This window comes from Myotis myotis, unplaced genomic scaffold, assembly GCF_014108235.1.
Source record: "Myotis myotis isolate mMyoMyo1 unplaced genomic scaffold, mMyoMyo1.p scaffold_m19_p_16, whole genome shotgun sequence".
Classification (NCBI taxonomy): Eukaryota; Metazoa; Chordata; class Mammalia; order Chiroptera; family Vespertilionidae; genus Myotis; species Myotis myotis.
Window position 1 is genome coordinate 711,071 of NW_023416320.1, and position 15,605 is coordinate 726,675.

At 66.6% G+C, this 15,605-nt stretch overlaps 2 protein-coding genes across 7 annotated transcripts in view; one reads left to right on the top strand and one right to left on the bottom strand.

The window, feature by feature from the left end:
* Nucleotides 1–10,638, top strand: part of SLC45A4 (solute carrier family 45 member 4) — a 42,934-nt gene extending 32,296 nt beyond the window's left edge. For 2 of the 4 annotated variants that reach the window (XM_036337579.1, XM_036337580.1), the window contains 6 exons: nucleotides 4,218–4,406; nucleotides 5,404–5,583; nucleotides 6,017–7,032; nucleotides 7,742–7,841; nucleotides 8,709–8,909; nucleotides 9,104–10,638. In XM_036337579.1, coding sequence (XP_036193472.1) covers nucleotides 4,218–4,406; nucleotides 5,404–5,583; nucleotides 6,017–7,032; nucleotides 7,742–7,841; nucleotides 8,709–8,909; nucleotides 9,104–9,657 — 2,240 coding nt within the window. In that variant the 3' untranslated portion in view covers nucleotides 9,658–10,638. Of the gene's footprint in view, nucleotides 1–4,217; nucleotides 4,407–5,403; nucleotides 5,584–6,016; nucleotides 7,033–7,741; nucleotides 7,842–8,697; nucleotides 8,910–9,103 lie in introns of all 4 variants that reach the window. The other 2 variants (XM_036337581.1, XM_036337582.1) reach the window with 2 other exon arrangements.
* Nucleotides 10,639–12,886: 2,248 nt separating this feature from the next.
* The window catches only part of DENND3 (DENN domain containing 3), a 31,039-nt gene continuing 28,320 nt past the window's right edge, over nucleotides 12,887–15,605 (bottom strand). For all 3 annotated transcript variants that reach the window (XM_036337578.1, XM_036337577.1, XM_036337576.1), the window contains exon 23: nucleotides 12,887–15,569. In XM_036337578.1, coding sequence (XP_036193471.1) covers nucleotides 15,369–15,569 — 201 coding nt within the window. In that variant the 3' untranslated portion in view covers nucleotides 12,887–15,368. The remainder of the gene's footprint in view (nucleotides 15,570–15,605) is intronic.

The following is a 15,605-nucleotide window of genomic DNA, read 5'->3' on the forward strand; positions in this document are numbered from 1 at the left end:
CCCACGCACCTGCTGGGCTCATAGGAAGGAGGTGTCTCTGCCGCGCCCTCTGCTTGCCAGGTGGTGGGTTGGGCTGGAAACGGACGCAGCCCAGGCGGGGTCTCTGCTACTTGGTGGTCCCTGCAGCGTGACAGGCGGGGTCCTCAGCGTCCTGAGGCTGCCCTCCACCTGGATCGTGGGGCGCTGGCAGGCGCGGGCCACTTGGGCAGTCCCTGGGAGGTGTGGGGGGCAGGGGTGTGTACAGGGGCGGGGGCGGGGGAGTGTGGGCGGCGCAAGAGGTGGTTGAGCTGCGGCAGTGCTGGGCTCTGGTGGAGGGGAGGGGAGGGGACCCAGGCTTCTGCCAGCAGGTCGGTGATGGGGTGTCCTCCATGAGTGAGGGGACCCAGGGGAGCTCTGGGTTTGGAGTGCGGATCAATAGGTTCTGGACGTGTTGAACTTGCAGAGTCTTCATCCTCCTCCAAGGCTGGGCCGCAGGGAAACGTGCCGTTGGCGGCGTGCTGGCTCTGGGACCGACGGCTGCGAGACTGAGCGAGCAGGCTGGGCGCTGGGTGGCCGTGCACTTCCTGCTCTTCAGGGAGCCTTGCAACCTCCCGCCGAGGGCCACGTGGTTTGGGTAGTGCTGGGCAGCCTCGCTGTGTCGTCGTAAAGACGGTTGCTGGTTGCAGGGCTCCTGTTAGAGCCGCGGAGGGGGTGCTGGCAGCAGCGGGCGGGAGCAGGAGGCTGTCCCCCGCTTTCCAACGGGTCAGGGTCCCCTACTCTCCAGTGGGTCAGGGTCCCCCGCTTTCCAGCGGGTCAGGGTCCCCTGCTCTCCAGTGGGTCAGGGTCCTGCTTGATTCTCGCCAGTGGGCCCAGCCCTTGTTTAAAATAGGACCAGGCCTCACCCAGTGTTGGGGAGCCCCGGGCTGGGGCTGCCAGCGGCCGCCCAGTTATTCCCTGGAAACCACAGCGGGCCTCGGCCACGTCGGGGGAGAAGGGTTCTTCTACCAGAAGGAAGACCAGGGGACCCACCGGGATGCCGCTCACGGCGCCCACAGGAGGCCTGACGGTGCCGTCTCCCCGACGCCAGGGGCCTGCGGACCGGGCTTCCATTGTCTGCTCCTCCTCACTGGGGTGAACGCTAACTTTTGGGGAGCACAGCTGGGTGCTGGGCACCCGTGTCATTCCTCCACTCCTAGGCCAGCCAGGCCCAGGCCCAGGCGCATCCCTGGCCACAGGTTCTCGCACCCTCCTCACAGCATGCTGCTCAGGGGGCCTCAGAAAAGCATGCGTTTACGTCCCTTCTTTCCATCCCTCCCTCTTCTTCCTGGTGGCTCTGGGATTCTGGAACATTCCTGCAGCTCTGGGCCCTGGCTGCAGCTGGAGGTGTTGTCTGCCCCCTGGGCCTGTGCAGGCAGACCGCCGGGGCGGGGGTGTGGCCAGGGGCAGGGACGGTCTTTTCACGGCTTCCTTCGTGGCCGCTGGCGGTGGTTCCCAGCTCCATTGACTCCATTCTTCAGTCACGGAGGCTCCTGAGCGGTTCCCACCGGGAGCCGTTCCCAGGAGCTGCCGTTGGCGTGGGGAGCAGCCTATCTGGATGGGCAGCCCTGCCTGTCTGCTGAGGGGCTGCTGTTCCCACCGCAGCCTTTGTTAAAGCCCCAGCACCTTCCGCCCGCCCCGCCCCCAGGCCGTTATCAGGAGAGGCGGGACGCGGCTGCCGTCACCGTGACCTCACTCAGCCTGCGGGCGAGGGTGACACACGGAGCATTTCCTGTGAGCGCAGGGCCTTCCTGGTCCCACCATTGTTGTTCAGCTGGTGCCTGGAAGAAAACAGAAATTATTTACTGCGGCCGCCTTGTTTGTGCAGAGCCGGGCTGGGAAAGGCCGTGGCCGCCGCGTCCCAGCGCCCCCGCGGCCAGGACCGGACTGTTCTCACCGCCGCGGGGGCGTCCGGACCGGCTCACGCACAGCTCAGGACGGCGCTGGGGACGTGAGGGAAACGGTTACTCTCCCTGCCAATGTTTGGGCGTAAACACAGTGTCCCCCGGTGCCCCTGTGCCATTCCCAGCCCCGGGTGCCCCATGGGCCAGGCCGCTGCCCAGCAAGTCCCATAACCGCGCCCTCTTAGCTCAGGTGCGGCTGCGCCCCGGCAGCTGCGGCTCCTCCGGCCTAGAAGGTGCTGGCAGGAGAGCCGGGCAGAGGAGAGGCAGGTGCTGCCTGTGCAGGAGCCGCCGCTGGCTCCCCGGCGCTCAGCAAACTTCCGAATGAGTCCTGAAGGTGGGGGCTTAAAGGGTGTGACTTCTCAGAAAGATCCAAGTTCCTGTACCTGGAAGCCATACCCTCCTCGCACTGCCCCCGGGGGTGCGCAGGGCACAGTCCCAGCCCATTGTGCCCCCCACTGCTGCTCGGGAAGGCGGAGCCGTGCCAGGCTGTGCTGAGGGCTCGGTGGGGTGGGTCACGGAGTGAGGCTGCCCGGGGCGCCGCCCTGGCCTCAGGGGAGGGAGGGAAGTGCTCTCACCTGCGGCGGCTCCCAGCCAGGCCCCTGCAGCGGGCGGGAAGGCAGCCCGAGGAGGGGAGGCCGGCAGGGCTGCGGGTGCCCCACGAGCACACGTTGTCTGCGAGGAGCCGCCTGTCGCTAGGCCGGTCAGCGTTTATTAGTCAAGTCGTGATGTTTAAAAATCCCAACAAAAGAGAGTCCCGGCCGGTGTCGCTCGGGGCTGAGCGTCGACCTAGGAACCAGGAGGTCACGGCTCGATTCCCAGTCAGGACACAGGCCCTGTTCGGGCTTGACCCCCAGTGGGGGGCGTGCAGGAGGCAGCTTGCTCTCTTTCTCATCGTGGATGTGTGTCTCTCTCTCTGAAATCAATAAAAATATATGTTTAAAAAGTGCCCCGTTCTTTGGGAAGTTTGCGCGGTTATTTGTGAGAAACGCGGTGCTGGACGTGTCTTGTGGGACGCGGGCAGTGTCAGCGTGGCCACAGTGGCCGCTGTCCTCACGGCCTGACCGGTGGTGAGAGGCGAGGATCCAGGGCCTGGGACCGGGGCTCGTCGGCGGGACCCTCCGCGAGCTCGGTGCCTTCTGCCGAGGGCCTGGCCCTGGGACTCCCTGCAGCTCTGCGCGGCGTGGGGGCCGGGGGCGCCTCGATCCTGGGCGGAGTGAGCGCACGGGTGCTTTCGTCCACTCGGTGATTTCAAAAGGCGCCTCCTGTCCTGAGAGCGAAGTCCTCCCCCCCAGCAGGCCCGTCGTGGCGGTGCCCTTGGCCGTGGGGAGCGTCAGCCCAGCGCCTCCCGCCAAAGCGCCCGCTGCTCTGTGTGTCGCCTTCCCTTCGACGAGCACCATGCGGGAGGCGCAGGATCCGCGTCTGGCTGGGTTGTCCCCAGCCACCCCCACCCGGGTCAAGAACGGGACCTTGAGCCCGAGCCCCAGCGGATGCTGTCCTGTGCCCAACGTGCGGGAGGCTCTGCCGTGCTGTTGGGTGAGGCTGTGGCTCGTTCATCCCCATGGCTGTGGTACTCGTCTGCGGATGGAGGCACGACACTCGTTTCCCGTCCCCTGTGGGCACTGGGTTTTGGTGGTGGGACGCCAGCGTGGGGGTCAGTGTGCATAGACCTTGGAGTTGGGCAGCCCTGGGCTTAAGCCCTAGGGCTCTCGGTTTCTCACTCTGTGACCCAGGGCAGAGTGCCTAACCTCTCTGAGCTTCAGCTTCCCAATACTGTAAAATGGGCACAAATCACCCAGCCCCACAGGTAGGACCTTCTGTCCTGACAAACCTCTCACCGTCTGGGGTGCACATATGCGACCATGTGCGCCCAGCAGCACCCTGTCCCCAGGCTTCCTGAGCAGGGACCGCAGACTGATTGGGCTGATGAGCCTGCACGTGTCTGTGTGCCTGTGTGTGTGTGTGCCCGTGTGTGTGTGTTCCCGTGTGTGTGTGCCCGTGTGTGTGTGCCTGTGTGTGTGTGTGCCCACATGTGTGATGGTTGTGTGTTTGCATGCCTATGCATGTGACGGCCACCCGTCTGTGTGTGTGCGCGCCTTCCCATGTGATGGTGCATGTCTGTGTATTCCCGTGCGTGATGGCACGTGTGATGTGTGGGCATGCATGTGTGATGTTGTGCGTACCCGCATGTGTGACAGCATGTGCATGTGACGGCGTGTCTGTGCGTGTGCGTGCCCGTGTGTGTGACGGCACATGTCTGTGCATGTGTGTGCCTGCCCGTGACGGCGGTGTCTGTTGCAGGCCTCCCGGAGCAGTACTACAGCCTCACCTGGTTCCTGAGCCCCATCCTCGGCCTCATCTTCACGCCTCTCATCGGCTCCGCGAGTGACCGGTGCACCCTGAGCTGGGGCCGGCGGCGGCCATTCATCCTTGCCCTGTGTGTGGGTGTGCTTTTTGGGGTGGCCCTCTTCCTCAACGGCTCTGCCATCGGTGAGTGCGCCGCCGCCCCGTGCCCCCCGAGCGGAGAGGGCCTGCCCCCAGTGAGGCCGCTCAGTGGTGCCCGGGCCGGGCTGGCAGTGCCCGCGGCGGGTGCCTGGCGGCCGGGGCTGTGGGAAAGCCCCGGGGGCCCGTTCACAGGGCGGGCGGCGCTTCCTGGTGGGCTGTTTGCTTAGCGCGTATCCGACCCACGTCCTGTTCCCAGCATTAGCTCAGAAATTATCTTTTCCTTTTTCCGACTCGGTACTGAAAATGCCCCCGTGCGAGGTGGCGTTGCTGTTTCACGTCCTTGCAGCCGCATCTTTTTGTTTGGTTTTGTCTGTAATTGAAGCGGCTCGATGAGGGAAGCAGGGTTTGCCGAGGCGCCCTTAGAGGCCACTGAGAACACACGTGGTTTTCTCCAGTGACTTTTTTTTCTTTGAAGGGTGATAAAATAGCCTATTTTTATTGTGTAAAGTATATGTGTGTCTCCTTTCCCCCCATTGACCCCCTCCCCACCCCCAGCCGGTCAGTGACTTTTGAAGCCGGGAGCTTGCCCCCAGGTCTGTGCACTCGGGTGGCAGCCAGTGATGCCGGTCGTGGAGGAAGAGGCCCCACGGGGCCTCGCTCAGCTCCTCAGAGGCCTGCGCGGGCTGGGCTTGAGGGGCAGCCCCTGCAGCCGCATGTCCCCCGACAGAAGCCCAGCCTGTCACTCCCGTCCCCGTGTGTGACAGGGGGACGTCCCTGCAGGCCCTGGGCCGGGCGGGACCCGACCTTGGCCCTTCTCCGGCGCTCCCACGGACCCCGCCCGTGCGGGTGGGTGGGAAGGACCCTCTCTGCTTGGTCGTCACGCCCACAAAGGGGCTCTGAGTCCGCGGCCAGTTAGTGTGGGTGGAGGGACAGCAGCCCGCAGGCGGCAGGAAGGAGGCCTGGCGCCGCTGGGTGAGGAGCACCCTCTGGCTGGGCTGAGGCAGGTGCCCGGAGCTGAGGCCTGCCCGCTTGTGCCCGCCAGGCCTGGTCCTCGGGGACGTGCCTGGCCAGCAGCCCATCGGCATCGTGCTCACGGTGCTGGGCGTGGTTGTCCTGGACTTCAGCGCCGACGCGACGGAGGGGCCCATCCGCGCCTACCTGCTGGACGTGGTGGACAGCGAGGACCAGGACATGGCCCTCAACATCCACGCCTTCTCCGCCGGTGAGCGCCCCCCCCCCCCCCCCCCACTCCCGGCCCTCGCTCGGGCGGCTGCTCCTGAGGCCGCACCCACGTCGGGGCGATGGGCTCCGTACCAGCTGCCAGCAGGCTGGGCTGAGCAGGGCCCTGCCCCTGGGCCCGATGACGGCTGATGGCTGACGTGGCCCACTGCTCCCCGCAGCTCTCACCTCCTCTGGACTCCCGCTTCCAAGGCCTGGGCCCAGGGTGGTGCCGCGGGTCCCGGGGGCACTGCAGGAAGCTGTGGGGTCAGAATTGCAGACCCAGGGTCGGCCAGAGGGGCCCGTGCTGCCTCCCCCCCGCCCCTCCCCTTCCCCCCCCCTCCCCCCCGAGCCCGCGGGCCGTCGCGGACACCTGGCTGGCCTGTCTGCTGGGGCCGGGCGCCGCTCCTCACTGCTGCTGTCCGTCCGCCCACCAGGCCTCGGCGGGGCCATCGGCTACGTGCTCGGGGGGCTGGACTGGACGCAGACTTTCTTGGGCTCCTGGTTCCGGACGCAGAACCAGGTGCTGTTCTTCTTCGCGGCCGTGGTGTTCACGGCGTCGGTGGCCCTGCACCTGTTCAGCATCGAGGAGGAGCAGTACTGCCCCCAGCAGGAGCGTGCCGAGGCCGCCCCGCCCGCCCCGCCCAGCCTCCTGGACGGCGGCCTGTTCCCCGACGAGGTGCAGTCGGAGCAGGAGCTGGCGCTGGACTACCTGGGCGTGGAGCTGGTGCGGAGCAAGAGCGACTCGGTGCTGCACGTGCCGGACGCGACGCTGGACCTGGAGCCGGAGCTGCTGTTCCTGCGCGGCATCGAGCCCTCCATCTTCCACGACGCCTCGGGCCCCGGCACGCCCCACAGCGCCAGCCAGGACCTGGGCCCCGCCCTGCCGCCCCGCCTGTCCTCGCTGCTCGGGGACACCACCAAAGAGGACGCCGTGCTGCTGGACAATCACACGCACGAGGCCAAAGTCCCCAACGGCAGCGGCTCTCCCCCGAGGGACGGCCCCCCCGGCTACAGCGCCGGGGACCCAAAGCCCTTGACCGCGTCCAGCGCCCTACGGCGGCGCAGGCACGGCTTCCGCCGCCAGGCCTCCAGCACCTTCTCCTACTACGGCAAGATCGGCTCCCACTGCTACCGCTACCGGCGCGCCAACGCCGTGGTCCTGATCAAGCCCTCGCGCAGCATGAGCGACCTGTACGACCTGCAGAAGCGGCAGCGGCAGCGCAGCCGGCACCGCAACCAGAGCGGGGCCACCACCTCCAGCGGCGACACGGAGAGCGAGGAGGGCGAGGGCGAGACCACCGTGCGGCTGCTGTGGCTGTCCATGCTGAAGATGCCGCGCGAGCTGACGCGGCTCTGCCTCTGCCACCTGCTCACCTGGTTCTCCGTCATCGCCGAGGCCGTCTTCTACACCGACTTCATGGGCCAGGTCATCTTCAAGGGGGACCCCAAGGTGAGCCGGGGGGTGTCACGGCGGTCGTGAGGGCTGAACGAGGGGCCCGGGGAGAGCCGGGCGCGTGATGGTCCCATGCACCCAGCTCGGCAGGGAGGCCGCTCCCCAGACCGCCGCCTGCAGCCCCAGCGCCGCGGGTGTGGGTGGGTGGCTCTCGGTGGGCAGCGGCCACGTTGCTCCTGGGGACGTGGTAGGGCCATCGGGGGAACTTGAGAGGTCGTCACACCCGGTCAATGGCCAGCAGTCAGAAATGCTCCGGGCGGGGCACTGAGAACCTGAATTGAGATGTAGTGTTGGCCGCCACTGCTGTGGGCCAGATCCTCAGCGTCTGTCACCACACGTGGCCATCAGTCACCATGCGTGGGCGAGGCCAGCGGCCATGGCTTCCGCCTGGCTCACACCTATGGCCGTGTCTCCTGGGGTCCAGCTGGGGTGGTCTCAGCACAGGCCCAGGCCCCGCCCTCCACATGTCCCTCACCTGGGCTTTGGAGCTGCTCCGTGGGGCCTCTGGGCTGCGGGAGGGCTGGGGGAGGGGGGCTGCCAGTTAGGTGCGACCAGACCGGGGGGAGCGAGGCTGGAGGGAGGCGGACCGCTCAGCGCTGACCTGGGTGGAGGCTGCTGTGCCTGCTGCACAGCAACCCCCTGGCTGCGTCGAGGTGAAGCAGCCGCCTGTGCCAGTGGCCCGAGCCCAGTCTTGTCTCTGGAACAGGCTCCCTCCAACTCGACTGCCTGGCAGGCCTACAACGCTGGCGTGAAGATGGGCTGCTGGGGGCTGGTCATCTACGCGGCCACCGGGGCCATCTGCTCGGGTGAGTGGTCCCAGGGCGCTGCCTCACGGAGGGGGCTCTGCTCAGGGGAAGCGGGGCTGCCTGCCCTCCGGGAAGGATCCTGGGAACGCGGTGTCCTGCACTCCCGCTGCGGCTGGCCTCGGGGCTGGGCCCTGCAGGGACCCTCAGAGGGGGGCTGTGCCCCTGAGCCTGGGAGGGGCCGTGGCACCTCAGCCAGGACAGGGAGCGGGAGTGCGGGCACAGGACCAGGCGAGGCACACGGTGTGATGGGGCCTGCATGCGGTCAGGGTGGCTACAGGGGCACCTGCCATGCAGAGGGCCTTCTCCCAGAGACAGCTGTGCCCAGGGGTCAGGGCGACAGGCTCAGTCCTGGGAGCCCTGGGCCAGGCAGGGGTTCCCTGCCCGTTCTTCACCCACATCCTGGGGGAGGCGGTGGCTTCGCTCCAGCCTGGCCTGGACTCAGGGAGCCGAGATAAATGCCGCTCAGCAGCCGGCGCCAGCGTGGCGGTCACTGCGCTGTCCGAGCGTGGACAGGCCTCGGGATGGCGTCCATGGTGCCTCCGGAGGAGTGACATCCAGCTGCTGGTCAGGAAGGGTGGGCCAAGGGGTGCCCCTGAGCAAACCCGCAGCTGCTTGAGTTCTCTCCGCAGGACTGGGCACAGGGCTGGAGGCCGCTGAAGGGCCTGGGCGGCCGGCTGGCAAACAGAGGCCGGGGAGCGGCGGGACGGGGCCGATGGCAGAGCCTGGGCCGAGGGCTGGCTCCTTTCTGAGGGCTGGAGCCCGGGACGGGGAGTGGGCACTGCGGTGGGCAGCGGCGTGCAGAGAGGCAGGCTGAGTGCGGGGAGGTGCGGGCCCTGAGCACGTGCTCTCTCGGCAGCGCTGCTGCAGAAGTACCTGGACAACTACGACCTGAGCATCCGGGTCATCTACGTGCTGGGGACGCTGGGCTTCTCCGTGGGCACCGCCGTGATGGCCATGTTCGCCAACGTCTACGTGGCCATGATCATGATCAGCACCATGGGCGTCGTGTCCATGAGCATCTCCTACTGCCCCTACGCCCTGCTGGGGCAGTATCACGACATCAAGGAGGTGCGTCTGCGCCTGCGGTGGATGCTGGGCACATCGTGCCGGGTCGCTGTGGCCTGGCTCCCGAGCCCGCGCTCACTCCCTCGTGCCCATTTGGGCCCAGCCGTCCCGGGTCTGTGCTCTGAAACGGCCCCAGGGCACAGAGGGGCGGGGTCCTGCCGAGCGGCCGTGTCTAGCCCTCCCGTCCTCTCTTGCAGTACATCCACCACAGCCCCGGGAACTCCAAGCGCGGCTTTGGCATCGACTGCGCCATCCTCTCCTGCCAGGTCTACATCTCCCAGATCCTGGTGGCGTCGGCCCTCGGGGGCGTGGTGGACGCCGTGGGCACCGTGAGGGTCATCCCCATGGTGGCCTCCGTGGGCTCCTTCCTGGGCTTCCTGTCCGCCACGTTCCTGGTGATCTACCCGGAGGTGTCGGAAGAGGCCAAGGACGAGCAGAGAGGCCTGTCCGCCCCGCCACTGGGCGAGGGCAGCGGAGAGAAGCCCACGGTCCTGCGGCTGACGCGGAAGGAGGGCCTGCAGGGGCTTGTGGAGACGGAGTCCATGGTCTGAGCGGCTCCAGTGCACACACGCCCGCGGGGTGCAGGGCACAGGCGCCCGTGAGCGGCCAGCGCTGCTTCCGTGGCCGTGCCAGCCCTGGCGCCTGCCCAGCGAGGGGAGGCTGCTGTCGCGTAGGCAGAGCCACGAGCCAGATACCACCAGGATTCACTTTCTCCACAATTAAAAATCATTTGAAATCTTTTTTTTTTTAACTGAAAAAGATCTTTAATTTCCAGTTTGACCCGCAGGCGCACTGTCCTGCAGGTCTGAATTGTGAGCTAGGCTTACCGTGTCGGCCGTGAGCAGCCATGAGCGGCTCGGAGACGGGAGGGCGCCTTCCGCGGCGCCTCTGAGCCTTCAGGTCCCAGCCGCCCGGGCGGTGACGGCCGTGCTCACCAGGCGTGTTCTCTGTGGTATCGGGACGTGTCAGATCTCTCCACGCGTCGGTGCTGCTCGCTGCGGGAGAGTGTTTTTCTTTCCGATTTTAGAAAAAACTTTTTTTCCAAACACTGTTTAGACTAACAGCATCTCCTCTCCTCCTCGGAGTTTGACACGTGTGCCCGCTCCTGGGCAGCGGGCATGTGGCAGCCACACCAAAGCCGGGAGGGCAGGGCCCTGCTCCTGGGGGCGGAGCGGGCGGTTGGCGAGGGCCACGCCTGGCTCCGCCCACGGGGCCCAGCCGGGCGGCATTGGGGCGGCACGTTTGCCCCGTGGCCCGTCCCTGCCCAGGGCCCAGGCGCGTGGCTGACTCTTTCATTGCACTTTGTCTTTCAACCGTCCGCTGGGCCTGCCCAGCCCCACCGCGGGGTGCGGGCCACGGCCGCCGGCCACGTGCCGGACACTGCTGAACCTCTGACCTCGTCGCCTGGTTCCCCGCTTGACGCTGGAGTCCCCACGGTCACTCCGTGAGGAGAGAACCATCGCCTCATGGTTTGCAACCGCCAGGGCCGTTTGCTGCCGTCTCTGCACCGGCGCCCGCACGCGCTCGGGCCGCAGTCTCAGGGGAGGCCCCGCGCCCCGGATGGAGCGCCAGTTGTAGAACTTTGCTGCCTCAAGCTGATGTTTTAAATAAAGGACTTTAAACTGCATGAGAATCATGCTGCAATATGACCATTCTAGAGCAAATATATATTTCGAGATGAAACTAAGCAGTTTTGAAATAAATTACTTGAATTTCTGTGTATGTAAAGGAATGACTGTGTCTGTACTTGACTGGCCGCTGGTCTCGCCCTGTCTCCGCCACTGGCAGCGCCTGTGCCCGGGTTTTGGGTGCCCGCCCACCTCAGATGCCCTCCGCCCGGGGGCCCTCCCGCAGAGGCCAGGACCCCAGAGGCCCGCCTGGCAGACGAGGGGCCCGTGTGTGAGGCCGGGGAGGCCCGAGGGCCTCTTGGGGACGGGCTCCGTCTTCTCGCTGCACCTCGGCTCCCCTGGTTCCAGACACTCCGGGCGCCCGGAGCTCCTACACCGGGGCCCCTGAGCGGCCAGGTGGGACGGTGCCCAGTGTCTCCGGGGAGTGGGGGGGCAGGACAGCATGCCCCTCGGAGTCGGCTCCACAGTCTCGGGTGTTTGCTGGGGCAGCAGCGTATGGAGAAATAGGTGTGACACCCCCCCTCGCCCCCGGAACTCCAGGGTGGAGCCACCCGAGGTGTGGGCTGCGGCGGCAGGAGTGGGTGCTAGGAATGAAGGGCGGCTCCTCCCATCCTGCCAGGCCCAGGCCACCGAGGCCGGGTGTCCGCGCGGCTGGGTGTCCGCGGGGCCGGGTGTCCTCGCGGCCGGGTGTCCGTGCGGCCTGCTTGAGATCCACTCTCAAAAGAGACCGGCCTCCCTCCTGTGGCCGTGGCTCCCACGGCAGCGCTGGGCCTGTCGCAGACACACAAGTGCACACCAAACCCCTAGGCACCGCCGGCCAGGGCAGCCCCACCAAACAGGACTTCCCAGGCTGCTTGGCTCCTGCCGCCACCAGGACCGAGTTGAGGAGCAGGTGGGGCGGGGCCTCCTGGAAGGCGGGGCTGGGACCTGCCCGCTGCCCTCATCCTGCCGCTGCTGCTGGCCAACGGCTGCCCCGGGGCCATCCTGACCAGCTTGCTGAGCTGGAGGCTACTGCTCTGCTGGTCTGGCACCGACACCTGCGTGTGGCACACCTGGTGGGGGGAGAAGTGAAGAATGTCCACCTGCCTCACACTTCATTGGGAGGGGAGGGGGCCGGAGGGGGCACAGGGCTGTGCCTTGCTGTTCCCTGTGGTGGACGTGGGGTCTGGCCCTGCACCTGCTGTGTGTACCTCGCTCTGGGGTTCAGTCCTGCACCTGCTCTGTGTACCCCACTCGGGTTCAGTCCTGCACCTGCTCTGTGTACCCCACTCTGTCTGGAGTTCAGCCCTGCACCAGCTCTGTGTACCCTGTTCTGTCTGTGGGGTTCAGCCCTTCACCTGCTCTGTGTACCCCTCTCTGTGGGGTTCAGCCCTGCACCTGCTCTGTGTACCCTGTTCTGTCTGTGGGGTTCAGCCCTGCACCTGCTCTGTGTACCCTGTTCTGTCTGTGGGGTTCAGCCCTGCACCTGCTCTGTGTACCCTGTTCTGTCTGTGGGGTTCAGCCCTGCACCTGCTCTGTTCAGCCCTGCACCTCCTGTGTCCGCCCCTCTGTCTCTCGTGGGCTTTGGGGTTGAACCTGAATAACCTGCCACCACGTGCCTGTCACTTCCTCCTGGGGGAGGGCTGTTTCCCCAAAGGCCTCCCAGTGTCGGAGCCCCGCCCCTCCAGGGCTGCCGTCAGCCGGAGTTGGGGTCCCCTGGTTCTGGGCGCTCAGGCTGAGCGGCTGGGGAGACCTACCCACCAGCATGGCTGAGCTGGGAACCCACGCCCTCTCGGGCCCCAGGGGTGGGGGGCCCTGGCCGCCTGGAGAGCGAGCGTGTGTGGCAGGGGGGCTTGGAAACAGCCGGCCTCCCCAGCTGCACCCGGAGCAGCCCAGGTGGCAGCGGAGAAGAGGGGCTGGGACTCGCCCCAGGTCACCGCGGGCGAGACTTGGACCCCAGACAGTTCTGTTTGTTAAAATGCTCCTCTGACTGGTGGGAGGGGGCGCTGAGGGAGCCGCCAGGTGGGGGTGGGTGGAGGCGGGAAGCCGCAGGATTGGGGGCAACGTGAGGTCCAGCCTGGACGTCCGGAGACAGTGGCCAGAACACCCCACGCCTGGGGCCTGCCTGGGCCCTGTGCACCCTCTGGTGGGGACCGCAGGGGGTGGGGTGCTCCCTGCTGGGGACGGGAACCAGGGGCTCCTGGGCTTGCACTGGCTCGCAGCGCCCCCTGCTGTCCACTCGGCCCCATGCACGCCCTTTGGCCCCGGCCGCCCCTAGAGGCTGAGGACGGAATGGGCTTCTCAACACCCCGAAGCCCCCGCACCCGGGCGCTGGTCTCCCTCCTCCGCACAAGCAGGTGACCTCCTGGTGAGGGAGCAGAGGCCCTCTGTTCGGAGATTTTTGGTTTTTTATTAGAAAAAAATCTTGTTTATATTTGTCTGTCTGTCTGTGTGTCTGTGTATCATGAACATTCCGCGCCCTGCAGGTGTCCCGGGGGAGAGCGGGAAGTCCCCGGAGGCCCACGGCGCCGGAGGGCGCGAGCAGCGGATCGGCGAATCGGAAGTTAGGTCTCAGCCACGTGCGCGGGTCTTCGCCCAGGTTTCTGCTCATCCTCACAGGAGGGCCTTCCATTGCTTTTCAGAGGGAGAGCGAGGGAGGGAGGGAGGCGGGGGAGAGAGACATCCATTGGTTGCCTCCTGAACCCACCCTGACGAGCCAGGGATCGAACCTACAACCCAGGTACATGCCCTTGACTGGGAATCGGCCCTGCGATCCTTGGTGCTTGGGGCGGTGCTCTAACCACTGAGCACACCAGTCAGGCCGCGGGTGGGAGGATTTTACGCCATCACCTCCCACACTGGGGAGGAGATTAATTCTTACACCAGGACACTGAGCTCTGAGAGGTGCAGAGAGAGGCACGGACATAGAGTCTCTTTCGGGCCCTTAAAAACGATCAAAACACACACACTCACACACACACACGCGCGCGCGCACACACTTGCACACACACTCACACAATGAAAGGCCAGAGTAGGGACCACCAACAGGACTTCTGGCAGCTGGAGGGCAGACGGATGGGACAGAGGCGGCGCGATCTGCGCTGGGAGGGCTGCAGGGGCCGGAGAGGCGTGTGGAGGGCGCGGAGGCAGCGGCGCACTGCCCGGCCCGGCTCCTGGCACAGCTCCCGGTGAGCAGCGATCCGGCGTCACCGTGTCCATCAGCACTGGGCGCACCCATTGTACCATCCTGGCCCTGCGCAGGCAGGGGGTCCTGCCCGTGTGGATCCGGCTCCCTGGGGGCTCCTGAGACGGGCCGGTCATCACGGCTCTCCAAGCCCAGAGGACCTGAGGCAGGACGCGCCCTTTCCACCCCCTGACGCGTGGCCCGGGGTGGAGCCCACTGCGGCAGCCCACGGCCCGGCCTTCTCTTCTGTGAACGACCATTGGCCGAAAGCCTCTGGGTCGCCGGCACGTGTTCTTTAAATGTGTCTTCATTGATGGGAGAGGGAGGGAGAGGGAGAGACAGACCTCAATGAAGAGAGAATCGCTGATGGGCTGCCTCCTGCACCCCCCCCACCCCACTGGGATGGAGCCCACATCCCGGGCATGTGCCCCGACTGGAACTGAACCGTGACCTCCTGGTTCATAGGTCGATGCTCAACCGCTGGGCCACGCCGGCCGGGCAGCTGTTTTCAATGCAATGACTGGCAAATAGGATCTTGGAAAGTGTCGCCAAGAGGGAAGGGAATGGAGAGCCTGCGTGACAGTCACATGACGGGCTCGGGTGACTCTCGAGCTGATCCTGTGGCCCCGTCACTTGCCAGGGTCTCTGCTGCGGGTCTCGGAGGGAAAGGAGAGTGGACGTCGGAGCTCAGTGGACAGTTCGCTGCCTGGGAGGTGAGGCCTCAGACTTTTAAGGGAACGTGTCACGTGTTTATAAAAGCAGAATCACACACACACACACCACTGCTGGCCGAACGCCCTAGGTGCTGGGAGCATGTGCCCCTGGTGAGCAGACTCCGGGGGAACCTCCCAGGAGACCCCCAAGTGCCGCCCCTACTCCGGACCTTCCTAAATGCAGGGGCCCCAGGCACCAGCCAGAGGCCCAGGCGGGGCGTCCATCCCGGAGCCCTGGCCTGGGGTCCGACTCGCACCTCCCGACCTCAGGCAGCGAGGGCTGCGGGGCTTCGAGCCCCCGAACTCCACACGCTGCCCGGCGACCACACCGCACGTCCCTCATGGGCTGTGGGAAACGAGAGGCAGCAGCACGGGGACATGTGCACAAGGCTTCTTGGCAAACACTGGTGACAGCGGAGTCACCTGCCCTTAGAGACACCGCGCCTCCTGGAGCGCGGCCTGCGGGGGCTGGGCCCGAGTCTGCGGTGGGGGGCCGTCTCCCTGGGTCTCTTCATGACAGAGACTCCGCGTTCACTAGAAAGAACAGGCCCAGGGCTGGCCTTCAGGGCCCGACCGTCCGCAGCCTGTCCCGCGTGTCCCTCCCTGGCGGCCTCCTGCTGCGGGGGCAGCTGGGCTGGAGGCAGGAGCCACATGCGCGGAGCTTGGGCGCGAGGGTGTAAATGGGGCCCACAGAGGCGCGCAGCCCGCTCAGCTGTGCCTGGCTCCGGTGCCGGCGTGGGCTCTGGAACCTTCCAGACCGCGCCCGGGGCAGTATCTGGGCAGAGGTTCTCGCAGGGTTGAGCCTGCTGCCGGCCTGGGAGCACAGGACGGGCCGTAGTTTCATCGGGAACGTCCGGGAGAAGCGCCGGTCCTGGGGGGGCGGGCGCCTGCAGCGGGTGCTCCCGGCCCGACAGGCTCCCGGGAGCGCGGGGAGCGGGCAGGAGGCGCGGTGCCCCCTTCACTCCACGGTCCAGATGGCGATCTTCCCCTCCTCCGGGCCGGAGCCGCTCAGCACGTATCTGTCCTCGGCCGAGCACAGCGCCCTCACGGTGTCCGCGTGCGCCACCAGCTCCTTCTCCACCGTCTTCCTCTCGGCGTCCACCACGTAGATCTTCCCCCGGGGCTTCCCCGGCGACAGCCCCGTGCCGCCCACCCACACCTGCCGGACACGGGCGTCAGCACCACGGGCTGCAGG